The sequence below is a fragment of the Lepidochelys olivacea genome, assembly GCF_965140295.1.
Source record: "Lepidochelys olivacea isolate rLepOli2 genome assembly, chromosome: 8".
Taxonomy (NCBI): Eukaryota; Metazoa; Chordata; order Testudines; family Cheloniidae; genus Lepidochelys; species Lepidochelys olivacea.
This window is the reverse complement of record NC_140418.1, coordinates 31287873-31305214: the sequence shown is the minus strand read 5'-3', so window position 1 is coordinate 31305214 and position 17342 is coordinate 31287873. Positions and strand designations below refer to the sequence as shown.

The window sequence follows — 17342 nt, the reverse complement described above, 5'->3', positions numbered from 1 at the left end:
AGCCAGATCATAGAATACTTGCAGCACTTTGAAAAATGTCCTGCTGAAATATTTTAATGCTCTATCATTTTCTAAGAATCTATACATTATCAAAGCCCAAAATATCAGTTAATCTAGTCACTTCTATCTATTATATCTCCACAGAAACATTCATCTCTTTCTAAAAATTTTCGCCCTTGAGAATAATTAGTCTATTGTAAAAAGAAAAGGAGTACTTGTGGCACCTTAGAGACTAACAAATTTATTTGAGCATAAGTTTTCGTGAGCTACAGCTCACTTCATCGGATGCATTCCGTGGAAAATACAGTGGGGAGATTTATATACATAGAGAACATGAAACAATGGGTATTACCATACACACTGTAAGGAGAGTGATCACTTAAGGTGAGCTATTACCAGCAGGAGAGCGGGAAGACGGGGGGGGGGGCCTTTTGTAGTGATAATCAAGGTGGGTCATTTCAAGCAGTTGACAAGAACGTCTCAGGAATAGTGGAGGGTGCGGGGGGAATAAACATGGGGAAATAATTTTACTTTGTGTAATGACCCATCCACTCCCCGTCTTTATTCAAGCCTAAGTTAATTGTATCCAGTTTGCAAATTAATTCCAATTCAGCAGTCTCTCGTTGGAGTCTGTTTTTGAAGTTTTTTTGTTGAAGAATTGCAACTTTTAGGTCTCAGAGTAGCAGCCATGTTAGTCTGTATTCGCAAAAAGAAAAGGAGTACTTGTGGCACCTAATGGGTCATGACACAAAGTAAAACTATTTCCCCATGTTTATTCCCCCCCACCCCCCACTGTTCCTCAGACATTCTTGTCAACTGCTGGAAATGGCTCACCTTGATTATCACTACAAAAGGTCCCCCCCCACCCCCCGCTGGTAATAGCTCATCTTAAGTGATCAATCTCATTACAGTGTGTATGGTAACACCCATTTTTTCATGTTCTCTATGTATATAAATCTCCCCACTGTATTTTCCACTGAATGCATCCGATGAAGTGAGCTGTAGCTCACGAAATCTTATGCTCAAATAAATGTGTTAGTCTCTAAGGTGCCACAAGTACTCCTTTTCTTTTTGCGAATACAGACTAACATGGCTGCTACTCTGTAGTCTACTGTAGTAATTACAGTGAGGGTTTCCAAGCTCTGAATGTGGTATAAAGCATAAATGTATGAATTATATACTGGAACTAAGAAAGCTCCTTTGAAATTTATATTTTTATTAAATACTTTTCAAAGTGTTATTATTTAACAACCTTTGTAGAATATGGAATTCTTTCTAAAGAGGACTTTCAAAAGCTTTTCAGAAGTATTTTATAGGTGTGCTTAAACAAAAAAAAAAGTAAAGTAATTCTTTTAATTTAAAAGAAAAATGATTGCTCTTAATCATTGAAATCAGTTATTTCAATAACGAGTTCCTTTCCTGGAGTTTTCCAAAATATGGGAGAGAGTGTCAGCTAGTGATTGAATGAGGCAACTAAAAGTCAGGATTCTCCAATACTATCCTTTGCTACTATGAACTCATCTTACTTGGGCAAGTCACTTACCGTGGATATCACATTGTTCTCCTTCCTCTTTTTCAGATGGGTAAACTGTGTTGAAATCCCCAGATTAAAAATTCTATGTAAACACACAGATTTTACTATCTTTAATTTGTGACAGGTTTCAGAGTAGCAGCCGTGTTAGTCTTCATCGGAGGCACAGGAATGCATCTGATGAAGTGAGCTGTGGCTCACGAAAGCTTATGCTCAAATAAATTGGTTAGTCTCTAAGGTGCCACAAATACTCCTTTTCTTTTTTTTAATTTGTGAGCTTTTCATAGCCATCTTTTCCCTTCCTCACCTGATGCTGCCCTATGAACAATTCATCTCTAATTATTAAGCACATTACATTGCTGAGTTTGGAATGTGGCGTCAGAGTGGACATCAAACCTCCATTACTAATTCTCTCCTCTTGTCTTTTTTGGATATAAGGAATCATGAAGGACAGCCAAGTCACACCGACATACCAGCTGTGGATACTGACCCCTACCATATGTAAGAAAAAAAATCTATTCGACATTGGTGAGGCCTCATCTGGAGTACTGTGTCCAGTTTTGGGCCCCACACTTCAAGAAGGATGTGGATAAATTGGAGAGAGTCCAGCGAAGGGCAACAAAAATGATTAGGGGACTGGAACACATGCGTTATGAGGAGAGGCTGAGGGAGCTGGGATTGTTTAGCCTGCAGAAGAGAAGAATGAGGGGGGATTTGATAGCTGCTTTCAACTACCTGAAAGGGGGTTCCAAAGAGGATGGCTCTAGACTGTTCTCAATGGTAGCAGATGACAGAACGAGGAGTAATGGTCTCAAGTTGCAGTGGGGGAGGTTTAGATTGGATATTAGGAAAAACTTTTTCACTAAGAGGGTGGTGAAACACTGGAATGAGTTACCTAGGGAGGTGGTAGAATCTCCTTCCTTAGAGGTTTTTAAGGTCAGGCTTGACAAAGCCCTGGCTGGGATGATTTAACTGGGAATTGGTCCTGCTTTGAGCAGGGGGTTGGACTAGATGACCTTCTGGGGTCCCTTCCAACCCTGATATTCTATGATTAAAACCTTTTTGTAACTCTGACCCATCTCATGACATTGGGGCCAGGAAATAAAAATCAGTCTCTTGCTAACAGTATTACATATCACACCTGCTGTCAGAATAAGGCCAAACCTTTGTCTAAACAGCACAAAGGAAGCCACGTGAATTGCTCAGACTGGAAGGGTGCATAATAGTGAGGTCATTGAAACCCTTACAAATTTTTCTGGAAAAAGTAATAATGGAGGAAAATCAGCCTTGCAGTAAATCCAGGGGCATAGTTCTACAGTGGTGTCATGAAGGGGATTGCAACCTGCTAGACAAAGTCATTCCACATGTCAAGAAAACTCTGGGGCGTTCACAAGAAAGTCACTTGGGAAATGCTTCTTTTCTTTACAAAAAACCTCACCTTCCAGGTGAGACTATTGACCATTAGGTAACAGACCTACATACTGAAGTTGTCAGTTTCAGCACACTTCAAAATGCATAAGTATTTTTAATGTTGGGAAGTCCAGCTCTATAGAGAAAAAGCAAAACCTCTTCTTTCTCAAAGCCTGCTGTGATATATACAAGTTTAAACTACTTCATTTTAATATTGCCTCAGATCTTTGTTAATCTGCATGTGGTGGCAGTAACTGTTGATGATCGGACATATAGAGAAAAAATCAACACCACGAGAAAAGCTATGCAAAATGAGAGCCTTAAATTGAACATAAACAAATGATGAACGTGCTTAGTTACATAGAAGATACAATGGAGTTCTGTGAGACCCCTGCATAGTAATGGAAAAATCCCCAGACAAGAAAGCCTCACATAGATCTAGGGGCACGTTACAATATCCTAGCAAATTCATCAGAATTAAGCGTTTTATTCAGAATGCTGCTTGGAGAGAATATAGGATGTACTGGGTTGATCACTAAATGAGAAGTGTTTGGGGGAAAAAAGTTGTCAATGGAGAACCAGTACTGGAACATTTTGAGATTAACAGAGGCCAAGTTCTCAGATGGTATAAACTCACATGGATTGGAAGCTGACTTGCTAAATGAGCTCCTGCTTCTAAGGAAACCATTGTACAAAACATAGACTTCAGAAAAAGTTCACAAAGTGCACAATCACATATTAAATATGAAATACATGCATGGAAGAAGCTTCTTGCAGTAGACGTACTTTCAAGAACATCTTTCAAGTAGTGAAAGCAAGGAACTGCAGGAAGAGCAGTTCAAAGTAATTACGACTCAAATTCTATGCAAGTTTGAAACAGAATTTGAACAGCTCAAATGAGAAACCACAAATGTCCCAAGCTTGAGATAGTATTTCTATATGGATGGCCAAAAGAAAAAGGCCAGGTACTTCCAAGCATAAAGAGTTACTGGAACTATACTTATTAAATTGCAGGAAATTATGGTCACTGCCATTCTCAATCACAGCATAATGTTGGGAATACTAAGCATACTCTCCTTCAGTGCCTGTATGAGAACTGTAAGAAGATAGCCTGAGATGCCATATTCTTACCAGGCATGAATGCCTTGTCAAAGATAAAATATACAATGTGAAATAAATACAGGAAAGGGAATGCAAAAGAACTAAAAAAGAAAAAAAAACACCACCCATGAGATTCCTGAATATCCTTGATCCAGGGTATGCTGATCCGTTTGAGTTAAACAGGAACAATTATCTCTTTTAGTGATCAACTATCTATATTTTCTTAGAAATTAAGCTGTTGGAAAATACACCAAAAATTAACCCACTGACATTTCAATGGGCAAAACCATTTAAGTTTTACTAAAACAGATGCACTCTGTGCTTTATTCATAGTCTCATCTTATATAGCCGTTACTTGGATTCTGTGTAATAGATTTATTTCTCAATGAAATTACTTGTTTTGGGGGTAGAAAGAGATAAGGAAATGGGTCATTATGTATTTTTCTCATGAACACACTACTTACATTGACTCAAATAGCTGCATGTACTGCTCATCTCCACGTCCTCCTTCCACTTCATGGTCCAAATTTAAAATTATTTCATTTTCAAACTTGAGGGAGGGAAAAAGACAAAACATGGAATAATGCACAATACATGTGTAAAGAGAAAATTCATGCAAGAGAAATCAAGATATCCACAGGTCAAATAAAGCCTAAACTGACATGACAAACACATCACATTTTTCAGGCTTAAATGGAAGAATCATTTCCAGTTAAATAACACTCCTAAATAACACTCTTTAAATAACTTTTCCCTAGCACAAATTATTATAGTGCCTGAAGGATTCCTTTGAAGTATTTGCATTATAGGTTTCCAAACCACTTCCTAGCTTGAGATACAGGACTTCAAAGTGAAACAGAGCTATTTTATTCCAGATTACTCTGAATGAACAAATTTATAGAATATAATGCCTTCATACAATTGGTTACTCTCAGGCCACTGTACATTTTTACTAGGAATGAGTAAAATATAAAATAGCAAAAATAATCTATCTATATATATATAGAGAGAGAGAGCGCGCGCAATGGAATTAAAATTCGTTGTAGTTAGACACATTTTCTCTCTTTGCAATCTTAGAAAGGAATCAGCCAAAAGATTTAATTGAGTAACCTAAGCAGTTACAGGTGAAATATAATGCATGCTATACATAAAACTGTCAGGCTGGAAACATTCATCAAGCCCAGTGATCCCAAAACTGAACACCACCTACCTGCTATTTGCTTTTCTCTAAATCTCTGGAATATTTCAAGGTCAGGAATATCTTTGGCAATTACCCACTAAGGAAATGGAAGTATTTTCTTCCATGATATTTGAGCTCAATCCTATCTAATTTAACTGTGGATGTTCTCATTGTGCAGATCAACATTTTTGCCTCAATAATACCTTGTGGCAATGAGTTCCACAGATTAGTTATTCATTGTATTAAAAAGCATTTAGCTTGGTGAGCCATCAAGCTCTTTGTATTAGGTTGCTTGGGTCTAAAAAAGAAATATTAGACAGCTGAGACAAAAATAATGGAAATAAATATGTGGTATTCTGTATAGATATGCATATGATATGCTCCAACTATATAGTGCTGCTTTATACACACTGGCCACAATGCAGCAAACAATTTAAGCACATGAATAGTCCTACTTACTTCAGAGTTAAGCATGTGCTTAAGTGCTTTGCTGGATCTGGGTCTAGGGCTCTCCCTTTAGCCGAAGAAAACTTGAGGCTGCCCAGTCTAGAGACAATCCATACCATGTTGATCTGAGGTGGTCAGTAAATTGCAACACAATGTATCCCTGCTCCCTAGGTACTAAGTGTAATCCTCTCCAACACTGCCAGTCTTGGGTGATGGAGCTAGCCTGAGATCTACCACAGATTCAGCCATTACAGCACTGGGAAGGATCGGGAATCCCATGTTGCTACTTTGGAGAGAGATTTTATATATATGACAATTCCTTCAGTTCCAGGCAAATCCACATCCTATATGGAGCAGGAGCAGGTCCTCAAAGAATCAATCCTGAAGCACTTGCATAAGAGGAAAGTGATCAGGAACAGCCAGCATGGATTCACCAAGGAAAGGTCATGCCTGACTAATCGAATCGCCTTTTATGATGAGATTACTGGTTCTGTGGATGAAGGGAAAGCAGTGGATGTATTGTTTCTTGACTTTAGCAAAGCTCTTGACACGGTCTCCCACAGTATTCTTGTCAGCAAGTTAAGGAAGTATGGGCTGGATGAATGCACTACAAGGTGGGTAGAAAGCTGGCTAGATTGTTGGGCTCAACGGGTAGTGATCAATGGCTCCATATCTAGTTGGCAGCCGGTATCAAGTGGAGTACCCCAAGGGTCGGTCCTGGGGCCGGTTTTGTTCAATATCTTCATAAATGATCTGGAGGATGGTGTGGATTGCACTCTCAGCAAATTTGCGGATGATACTAAACTGGGAGGAGTGGTAGATACGCTGGAGGGGAGGGATAGGATACAGAAAGACCTAGACAAATTGGAGGATTGGGCCAAAAGAAATCTGATGAGGTTCAATAAGGATAAGTGCAGGGTCCTGCACTTAGGACGGAAGAACCCAATGCACCGCTACAGACTAGGGACCGAATGGCTAGGCAGCAGTTCTGCGGAAAAGGACCTAGGGGTGACAGTGGACGAGAAGCTGGATATGAGTCAGCAGTGTGCCCTTGTTGCCAAGAAGGCCAATGGCATTTTGGGATGTATAAGTAGGGGCATAGTGAGCAGATCGAGGGACGTGATCGTTCCCCTCTATTCGACATTGGTGAGGCCTCATCTGGAGTACTGTGTCCAGTTTTGGGCCCCACACTTCAAGAAGGATGTGGATAAATTAGAGAGAGTCCAGCGAAGGGCAACAAAAATGATTAGGGGACTGGAACACATGAGTTATGAGGAGAGGCTGAGGGAGCTGGGATTGTTTAGCCTGCAGAAGAGAAGAATGAGGGGGGATTTGATAGCTGCTTTCAACTACCTGAAAGGGGGTTCCGAAGAGGATGGCTCTAGACTGTTCTCAATGGTAGCAGATGACAGAATGAGGAGTAATGGTCTCAAGTTGCAGTGGGGGAGGTTTAGATTGGATATTAGGAAAAACTTTTTCACTAAGAGGGTGGTGAAACACTGGAATGCGTTACCTAGGGAGGTGGTAGAATCTCCTTCCTTAGAGGTTTTTAAGGTCAGGCTTGACAAAGCCCTGGCTGGGATGATTTAACTGGGAATTGGTCCTGCTTTGAGCAGGGGGTTGGACTAGATGACCTTCTGGGGTCCCTTCCAACCCTGATATTCTATGATTCTATGGAGACATTTCATTGTCAATTTTGTCTTTCAGTGTGTCAGGTTAAAAATTCTCCAGTCAGAAGATTCTGATATCAGTCTGCTATTTAATTAACAATTAAGGTTCACACATTCATCATGCTCCTCCTGAAAACAAGACAGCCGTTGCTTCTCTCTTGGGACTCGGCTAAATAGGGCCAACTGACGTCAAAGACCAACAGAATTCTTTCAGAGTATGAAATGATAATTATGCCAATCAAACTGCTTTGCCACCTATAGCCAAAATACCGCAATTAGTACAATAGTTCCAATTAGGTGTTCCTCAGAAGAGGAACACACTTATAAGCTATATAATTTGTAGGAAGTCCCCATATAACATACTGAGATGTGTCCTTCAAAGCTGTGGGAGAAAAATCCATGTGGTATTGAGATTCACAGCTTTAATTTAACAGACAAATGTTGAACTGGCTGCTTTTAGGGTTGAGCTACTTACTGTAGAGTTTCTCAGATTTCCTTTCCTGAGCAGAGCTCGCTCAATACCCATATGTGACTCCTAAGTAGTACTGGAATAATAATTTTGATCTAGAACAATTGTTCTCAAGCTGTGGGTTGGGACCCCAAAGTGGGTTGTGATCCCATTTTAATGGGGTCACCAGGGCTGGCTTAAACTTGCTGGGGCCTGGGGCCAAAGCCCAAGCCCCCGCCCCCACCCGGGGCTGAAGCTGAAGCCTGAGGGCTTCAGCTCTGGGTGGCAGGGTTCTGGGGAGAGGCCCGTGCCTGCGGCTGAAACCAGTGGGCTTTGTCCCCGCCCCACTTGTGGCACTGGGACTCAGGCAGGCTCAGGCTTCAGTCCCCCCTCCTGGTGTTGTGTAATAATTTTTGTTGTCAGAAGGGGGTTGTGGTGCAATGAAGTTTGAGAACCACTGATCTAGAACAATAGGTGTGGGCTACTACATCCCTTTCCGAGGCATATAAAAAGGAAATTTTGTGATTCAAGTTTTCTACTTCGGGTCTGAGTTTAAGAAGTAAAGAATGGATCAATGTTGATAAAGATGCACTCATTAAGGAGAAAATTACTAACATTTCCATCAGCTCAATACGGTATTGATCATTTCGGGAAACACTTCAGAATCATCTAAGTATGCCATGGTGTTAGAAAATATTATGGAGCTCTAAAGATGAGGGAATGAGAAATTAGAACTGTTCAAACTACATATAAAAGAGCAGGGGAAGAAGGGGGAAAGGTGTTTTTCTATTTTTGACTAGGTGCTCAATGAGTTAACTATGGGATATGTCTGCAGGGTTAACAGCCCTCAAGGTCTCTTTTCTGAATGCCACTTTGCCAGCATGTGTACATCTACATTTATGGAAAACCGTAACATAGCATTTAGCAACTGCTGCAGAATTGTACATAAGACTTCATTATAACAACCCATCATTCCAACTCAACTTTGCAGTACGTATTTTGTTGTTATTATTTTTAACACTGTGGCATACTTAGAGGATTGTGAAAGGCTTCTAAACTGATGCAGCTAATATATGTGACAGAGCTATAAGGAAAATTTCAGAAGGGGCTCACACATAAAGCATTCTTATGAGTTAAGGCTCTCCGCAACTGTAAGAATTAGGTCAATGTCGGACAAAATGGACTGAAAATCTATTTCCTGTTTTGGGCTGAAGGAAAAGGAGGATCCTTACCTCTGCTTTCTTTTTTTAATTTCTTGTGCATCAGTCCTAACTGAAATAGGAGCATTTCTTGCTGAAGAGACCATAAACAGTTTTGGCAGGTTAGAGGTGATGAACTGTGTGCTGTGCGCCCCAGTAATAGTTTAGTACCTAATGCTAGAACCGCCATACATTTTGGTGCTCCTGTTTCCATCACCGTTTATTGTAATCAGAGTACCAGCAGCTCCAAACTGGGTCAGTGGAGTAATAAATATTCACCTTATGTCAGAGCATAAGGCAATTTTAAATAATTCATTCTGATAAAAAGAACTGTCTTCTGCATTGTATATGACAGAGATATTGAGAAGTGGGAAGTAGCAAAGTTCCATCGTTTCAGGCACAGGCAAATTGGAGGATAACCAAAGTACAGGATTGCTGTGTGTGCAAGAGATGCACAGAACACGAGACAAGGTTAAATAGATGTGGGTTGCATCTGATGTGAAAACGGCATCGAATGAGGAGAAATCCATCACTGGGTTTGAAGTGGCAGGCCACAACTTTACTTAACTTAACATAGAGGCAGGGGGATACCCACCCTGATACCCATACTCTCACCTTTCAGGACAGTAAGTGATTCCAGTGGAAGGGGGTTACAGGGCTTCTACCATATAACTCAGGACAGACTCTCCTCAGCTTACCCTGCAGACTCCACTCGCTCATCTGAGTCAAAGCACCCACCCTCCCACAAGAGAGATGGAGGTACTAAAAGAGGGGACCTTACCCTTTGATAGGTCTTCACCTATCCCAGGAATAAAAGTCCCTTCAGTAAAATTCTGGGTCTTTTTCTTCCAGGGATTGTTCCCTTTAGCTGCACTGGAGACTGGCAGCAAACTGTGACAAACTAACCTGCTTACTATTGTTAATTATTAAATCCTATTCCTATTTAACTTAATGCCTCCAGGATGCTGCAGGGAAGGCAAAAAACTGCCCAGGCCTCTGTTAATTTAGCCTCAATGGAAAGAAATAATTCCTAGTTAACCCCGGAACAGGTGATTGGTCAGACTCGCAGCCTCCACAAAACACAGCTCCAAAGCTACCAGTACAGGTTGGGGAGGGTGGGGCTGCTGGAATGGAGCAAAGAGCGGCTCCACATGGTTTGGGCTAGGGTGTGTGATGGACCAATCAGCTCCTATCCTCCGCAAGCTAGCCAATGAGTGGCTAGACACTCAGCAGGGGAGGGGCACCCCTTCATTCTCTCAGAGCGTTCTCCTCTTTCGTTCAGCTGTATCTGTCCCAATCACTGTCAGCCCCATCAAGTTTCCCACCTCTTGAGGTGGGTGGGTGGCATTCTGAGCCACTAGGTAGAGCTGTGACCTGTAGACTATCAAAATTTCCCCTTTTGACTGTTTGCCGCAGTAATGTGCAGAAGTGTGAGGGCAGCATAAGCTCAGCCACTATCTAGGACAAATCATCAACCAATAAAATCCTCCTTTGTATGTACCGAGCAGTTGATAAGAAATGGGTTTCTTTTCTAAAGAGGAGGTGATAATTCCACAGTTGCTTGATCCAGGAAGAAAACCAAGAATTGGGAAAAAGAAACTACTAAAAATGATTTCTTCAGCCCTCATGAGTCTTAGTCTTTTTCTTTCCTCTGTAACAACACTAACTGCATGCACTGGCAGCTTGTCACCAGCTGCAAAAGCAGTTGGTTGCTTGAACTGAAATAAATAAAAGATGCTGGCCAACATTCATAGGAGAAGCCTTTGAATCCTAAAGTTTAAGTGCCAAATTCAGCCCTAGTACATCATGACGTATCTCCACCGACTTCAGTGGAGTGATGCCTTCTTGTAACAGGATCCACTTTGGCTTTAAAACTTCTTGCTGTATTTTTCTAATGAAATAAAAAGCCTCAACGACTTGAGCAGACTTTAATACCAGCCACACAGAGTCTGCAGTCTGTGCTTTGGTTAGGTGGATTTGAGTATGAAGTGTCATGCTACTTTTGGACGGGTTATAAATTGAAATGCTCTTTAGTATTGATAATGAGGCAGTTCTATTTCCTTTAAATCCTTGGGCCTATTAAGATTTCAGGAACTGAGTCCTGAGCATGCGGAGCTTGCTGAAACCACTTCCATTCATTTACTTTTCGCTAGGAAAGATACATGACTTCTATAGCCTGGCTATGAGTAAATATCCACCTTCTATCTAGTCTTGCAAGTACACTTCATTAGTGAGAGCTATTATGTTGGATCATATTAAAGAAGTTCTGTATTAAAATCACAAATGAGTTTGATTCCCCAGAGTTTAAATTCCAGGGTATTACTAATTAAGAGGTCTCTTGGTTTTTGGTACTGCTTCTCTCCCTCTATGTGTGAAACTTGCAAGCTGCTAATTGTTAGTACATTCTAAGACAGAGACTGTTCTCAAAGCCATTCTTTGTAACAACAACTCCTCACACAGACAGAGACTCAAAGCAATACTCTAACAACAGAAACAGCACCCAGAGACTCCCCGCCCTTTTGTTGTATTCATCTTGCTTTGTTAACAATTGTGATTAAAACAGAGAGACAGGATGTATGTGGATGGATGCTTGGTGTGGATAATAACTGATCAGGGAACTGCCAGCCTAAGAATCCAGTGTCCATCGACTGAAGAAGGCGTAAAGTGGAAATAACCAGAGGACCCCCGGATGGCAAACTGGAATCCACCCAACCGTCTCAAGAATGGGAGAACCAAAGAACAAGATAACATCTGGCAGCACGGAGCCGTCAGGAATGTGCCATCTGCTGATTGATTCAGCAACAGCATGATGAAGCAATTCTCATAGACTGGCATAGGAAGAAATTCCTATAAAAATGGACTCTAGAAAGTGAGAACTTTGGGGTCTGATTCTGCAAACCAACTTCCAGGAGCATCAGATGAGCATCTGACAAGGCTCTGCTCCCTCCTCTTGTCCACGCCACCTAGCCAGTGGCTTGGCATGAGCAACTCTGAGGCTGGTAACTATGATAACAACCTTGCAGAACCTCTGTGTGTGTGTGTGTATGAATGAATGTGTGAATAAATATGAAATTGAATGGAATGTTATAGCTATAACTGCTTACTATGATTCTTTCTGTATTCACAATAAATGTGGCATTTTGCCTTTTTCCCTTTAATAAGATCCTGCTGGTTTTTATTTTATTGGTATAACATTATTGTGTCGTCATTAGTAGCACTGTTCGTTTTTCTTTTTTGATAACTGTCAGGAAAGAAAAGTAGTTTTAGAATATGTCCACAGATGGCTGCAATAAGTGAAGGATTTAAATGACGACACGGAAACATAAATAGACATGGCTTACTTGAATGGAAATATTATTACATATGAATTAATCTTTCATAAGCGAAAGTTAAATCTTTGTAAAGATTAATTTAAATCCATGTTTATTTTAATAATGTTTTCATTTACTCTGCAAAGAGGTACACTGTTTACTGTTCTTAGAAAAAAGGTTTTCAAAAGCAAGTTTTTTTGCATCTCTCTTTTTGGTTGATGTTTTATCAGCTCAATTATAGCAAATACAAGTGGCTTACCACTCTGACCATGTTCTTTCATTTGGAGGTCTTGTTGGGACATTCCAGCAAGGATGGTTTACACATACTCTTAATCACTATACTTTTTTGTTACAGTTCAAATCACCTCCATGCCTGGGTATAATTTCTATTTTGTGTCAATGGGAGTTACATGTGTATATTGGAGGCAACAGTTCCCAAAAGAAATATATTTGTATGTGGTGGACTTAGACCTACAATACATCAACAAGCACTCCTATGGTGGTAATAGGGTGCTATGGTGGCGTTTCTCCTCCCCACCCCAGGTTGTTTCCTAAAATACAGCACCAAATAATTATAAAGATATTTTCTAAGAATGGCTGAAGTACAGTAGTATTTGATAAATTTAGCTAATCCTCATATCCTTAACTGAATTGGGTGGAAATTTCAAAATCACCTGGGAGATGTAGGAGAGCACATCCCATTTTCAAAAGTGACTTAGGCACACAGAAGACTAAAGTTTAATTGAATGGTTCCTAAGTGCCCAACTCATTTTTGAAAATTTTACACTTGATCTTTTTAAAGAAAATATCTTACTTCAGAAAAAATATTACTGTCCATTTTGAAACTATCCATTAACAAATACTAGAGCTTCAATGCTTGCATATTATGCATAAATATACTTTATTTTCCATTAGTGTCTCTTCTTTAACTTTACTAATCCATGAGTTTCATACTAATCCATGAAAATTGCTAAATTACTACAACCCAATTCCTTTCCAATGTGTATTTTTCTCGAAGTCCAAACTTCAACTGTGAATTTTAAAAAAGTTTATCTTAATCATGCCAATGCAATAGCAGGCAAAGAGGAGACATGCTTTTCAACTCATAAAAGTGATTTTTATTTCAGAAGTAACACTATGGAGTCCAATGAAGTATAACAAACAGCGTAAAATAATAATGCAGCATGAGTGACTACCCAATGAAAACTATTAGGCAATTATTCTTAAAGTGTACTAAAGTGAACATCTTTGTTCCTCCACACTGAAGAAAAATATCACCTGAAACATATTTATATCTGCATAATGTAAGGGCCATGTGAGTGTCTGGCATCTTCTAGGTCCTTAAGCTTTTGTCCTTGAAAATCAGTCAGTTTGACTGATGTGTTTCCAGGGTTTTTTGCTGTATGTAGGTCTATGCATCTATCCTAACAGATGAAGTATAAGCCAAGAAGAGGAAAACATTTTTAAGAAGGCAAAATATAAGACTATTAGGACATGGAAAGAACAGATGCACAGAAGCAAAGTGGTTTTTAATCTTGGCCTTAAACCAAAAGATTTGTGCTAAAATACTAAACAAACTGGAAATTTCATCTGCCACTTTGTTCCGGGTTCAGCTAATAGAAAAATCTTGTCCCATATAAACTAAAGCACAGATATACATGTGCACACACCAGTAATGTACTCAATTTTTTCAACTAACATTGTAGATAGTGAAATGTAACTGATTTTTGGTACTAATTTAATGTCTTGTTTGTCATTTATCAATATGTAGGCAGGCTGATTGATATCATTTATAATTTGCATGCAGCAGTGCCTAGAGGTGCCATTGTGCTAGGTGCTGTACAAACACAGCTTAAGACAATCCATGCCACAAAGAGCTTACCAACTGATACACAGGAAGGGAAACAAAAGGACAAAGAGGTAAAGCAATTTGTCTAAGGACACACAGTAGGTCAGTCACAGAGTTGGCACTAGAATCCAGGTCTCCTGAGTCTTAGTACAGGACCCTACTCACTGGACCATACTTGTTTGTTATGTGAATTTTTTGACAAATATTGCATGAACATTAGAGCTGGTCAACATTTTTTACTATTTTTTCCCTGTTTTTATCAAATGTATGTTGACAAAAATTTTCTATATTCCAGATGAAAAATTTCATGGGGAGGAAAAGCATTTTCCTTAATAAAACCTGACTTTCACAAACTTTATTTTCAAAGTTTTTCCAGTTAGAAAACAGTAGAGATCTTTGAAAAGTGGGTGCTTAATCACTTTTACCTTTTTTACCTCTCCACTCCCCCCACCGCCTTTTCCAGTGGAAGAAAGGGGGAAGGGATTTTAGAAGTGAGAGAAAGGGGGAATAAAAGAACAAATAAAAAAATCAGTTTCTGAAAAACAAAATTGAATGGACATTTTAAGATTAAATGAACATTTTTGTTTCATTTACAAAATTGTCATAGAAAACCTTAACATTTTGGTTGAAAAGTTTAGAAATGGGATTTTTCCTTTGACGTTTTCTGTGGGAAAAGTTTGGGTTTTATAACCAACTGTAATAATATTTCATGTCTTGCAAACTATTCACTAGAACTATTACTTCAGATATTCTGCATTCAACACTTATTATTTCTGCAGTATGATCATTCATCTCTTACATCTCGTGATAGTGTGTCTGTTTCATGTTTGAATAACTGGTTTGTTTACAAGCAGAAATAGGGCTACATTAAGTCACTTCTTTTGCACTTGCAGATCAACGTAGTCACACAATATTTCCTGTTTTTTTCACTTTCTGCAAACAGAAAACTCACTGCACAGAGTTCACAGTTAAATTTTAAGAAATGCTTAATACCTTTTTGCAGCAGATGTCCAGCTCTATTCAAAATCTTTAAGAATAATGTAGCTATTAAAACAAATCCTGTGTATCTTTCTATTACCTTTTTGAATTCTCCTGTCTTATGATATTCACACAGCATCATATCAAAGAAGATTGGGATTGTGGCTTTTCGTAGCTCAATTTCTGGAATCAGAGTCATTTCCAAAATTGGTCCAACCATCCCCGGAATAAAGCAGATTTTATTCTGGCCTAGAAAAACAATGGTGAAAGGAGTATTGGAAAAGAGAAGAAAACTACCACTTTGGTAAGAAACAATCTCAGATTTTTAGCCATTAAAATATTGTTATAACTATCTGTTTCAGTAATGGTCTCACAGTTAGTTACACATCCTTCTCAATTCTTTTTCAGAAGCAGAAGGCATATTGAGGGATATATTCTCATTTCAAGATACTGGGTCATTTCCTGCTTGAAATGAGCATTCATGCCAGCTGAATGAATTCACACTTTGGCATCCTTTCAATTTTTCAGCTTTTCAGATCTTACTGAATACTGTACTGTACATGCTTGCTGTAGAAAGTAATCAGGCTCTAAGACACCCCGCTCCCCCACCCCCCCCCCAAAAAAACCAATCAATTGGAGAGAATATTACAATAGCTATATGACATATTCTCTTATCTAAGTTATAAAGGGGAGAAAAATCAGCCTTTATTCTTAATGAATAATATCAACCATTAAAAATCCAGAACGGAAATTGTATCCTGGTAGGTATTCTAGATCATGTGCACAACTACTGAAAAGCCACCTGAAATAATCCTGTAGCACAGCAGTTACATCAGTTGTCAGAGAACCCCCAGATTGTGCTTTAGGAGACATCTGCAATTATGACAGATGATAGAAGTGTTGTAGCAATTGTCGTATCTGAAAAGAAACCTGGTACTAAATATTCTCCAAAAGCTGATCGTTTCATAGAAAAAAGGATTTTCTATATGAATCTGACCACACTTGTCCATGAAATCCAGTGTCCTGCCTCTGGCAGTGTGTAATATCTGGTGCTTCCATGCAAAGAGAAGAATCCCCATCAACAAATGTGACCAATTTTACAATTCCTTTGCCTTATTTTATTTATTAAAAAATTATATAAGGTGCCCATCACTGTAGCATCTGGGCATCAGTACCACACTAGTCTGATTTGCCTCTCACATCAGTTTCTTACTGGTGTGATGAGATGTGGTGCAGAAGTCTCTTTCAGGAATCACTCTAGGAGATGGAGAGAATCTAGGAAAAGAGCTTCCTCGTCCATAGTACAATGAAGATGAACACAAGGAGAACTTCTCCAAAGGGGAAGTTGCAATAGGCTACAGAGATTCTGACTCCCTGATTCTGAAGTATAGATTGCATATACCTGATAAAGAAATATACTTTTTAAAAACAATTACTGGAAACTAAAGAAAATAAATTTTACTGTTACTAAACAATGGCCACCCTTTCATTGGAGCAATACTTACCACTTATAGGGTTTTATCACTTCAAAGTCTTTAAAAGACTGATCCTGAAAACACATAAGGTTCTACCAGATGTATGGCTTACCATCATGAATAGTCCCATTGCAATCAATTGAAATGTTGATGATAGTAAGCACTACATTTGGTCGTTAACTTTTGCAGAAGCAAGTCCCTTAAGTCTCTCACCTTTTTGCGGTAGGTCTGCTATGTTTCTTTACTTTAAAGATAGGAAACTGAGACACAAAGAAGTTAAGGAACTTGCCAAAGGACACAGGATAGTTAGTTCAGAGCCAGGATTAAAATGTTCCTTCCTTCTAGTCTCAAATTCAATCCACCTGCCTATGTTACCTTTTTGTTCCCTACTCCAGGCAGCACAGTCTAAATAAACAATTTGGTCTGTGTATGATTTATGGTATTTACATTTGTTATGAAGTTTCTTTTCTTTAAATAGACAGTAGCAGTTTGGAAATTAGATCAAATAAATCCAAGGAGAATTAATATCAAATGATGGTTATGACACAGATAACACAGCATGGTTTTGTGGTGTGAATTTTCTAAGATGCCCTTTTTTCTGGCTGCTGCAATGGCATAGATTGTTAGATTTGGGGAGGGGCAGTAGAAGCAGAGAATGATCCTCATACAGGCAGTTTAATACAGAGTGAATGGAATGACTCCAGAGATGTTCTGCAATGTTACTGGATTTTAGAAAAATAATA

General features: G+C 39.2%; 1 protein-coding gene across 1 annotated transcript in view; it reads right to left on the bottom strand.

Annotated features, from left to right (window-relative positions):
* The window catches only part of DOCK2 (dedicator of cytokinesis 2), a 502335-nt gene that overhangs the window by 59741 nt on the left and 425252 nt on the right, over positions 1 to 17342 (bottom strand). Inside the window, exons 33-34 of the mRNA XM_084636234.1 lie at positions 15225 to 15373; positions 4507 to 4592 (exon numbers count right to left, since the gene is read on the bottom strand). Of these exons, the coding sequence (XP_084492360.1) occupies positions 4507 to 4592; positions 15225 to 15373 (235 nt within the window). The remainder of the gene's footprint in view (positions 1 to 4506; positions 4593 to 15224; positions 15374 to 17342) is intronic.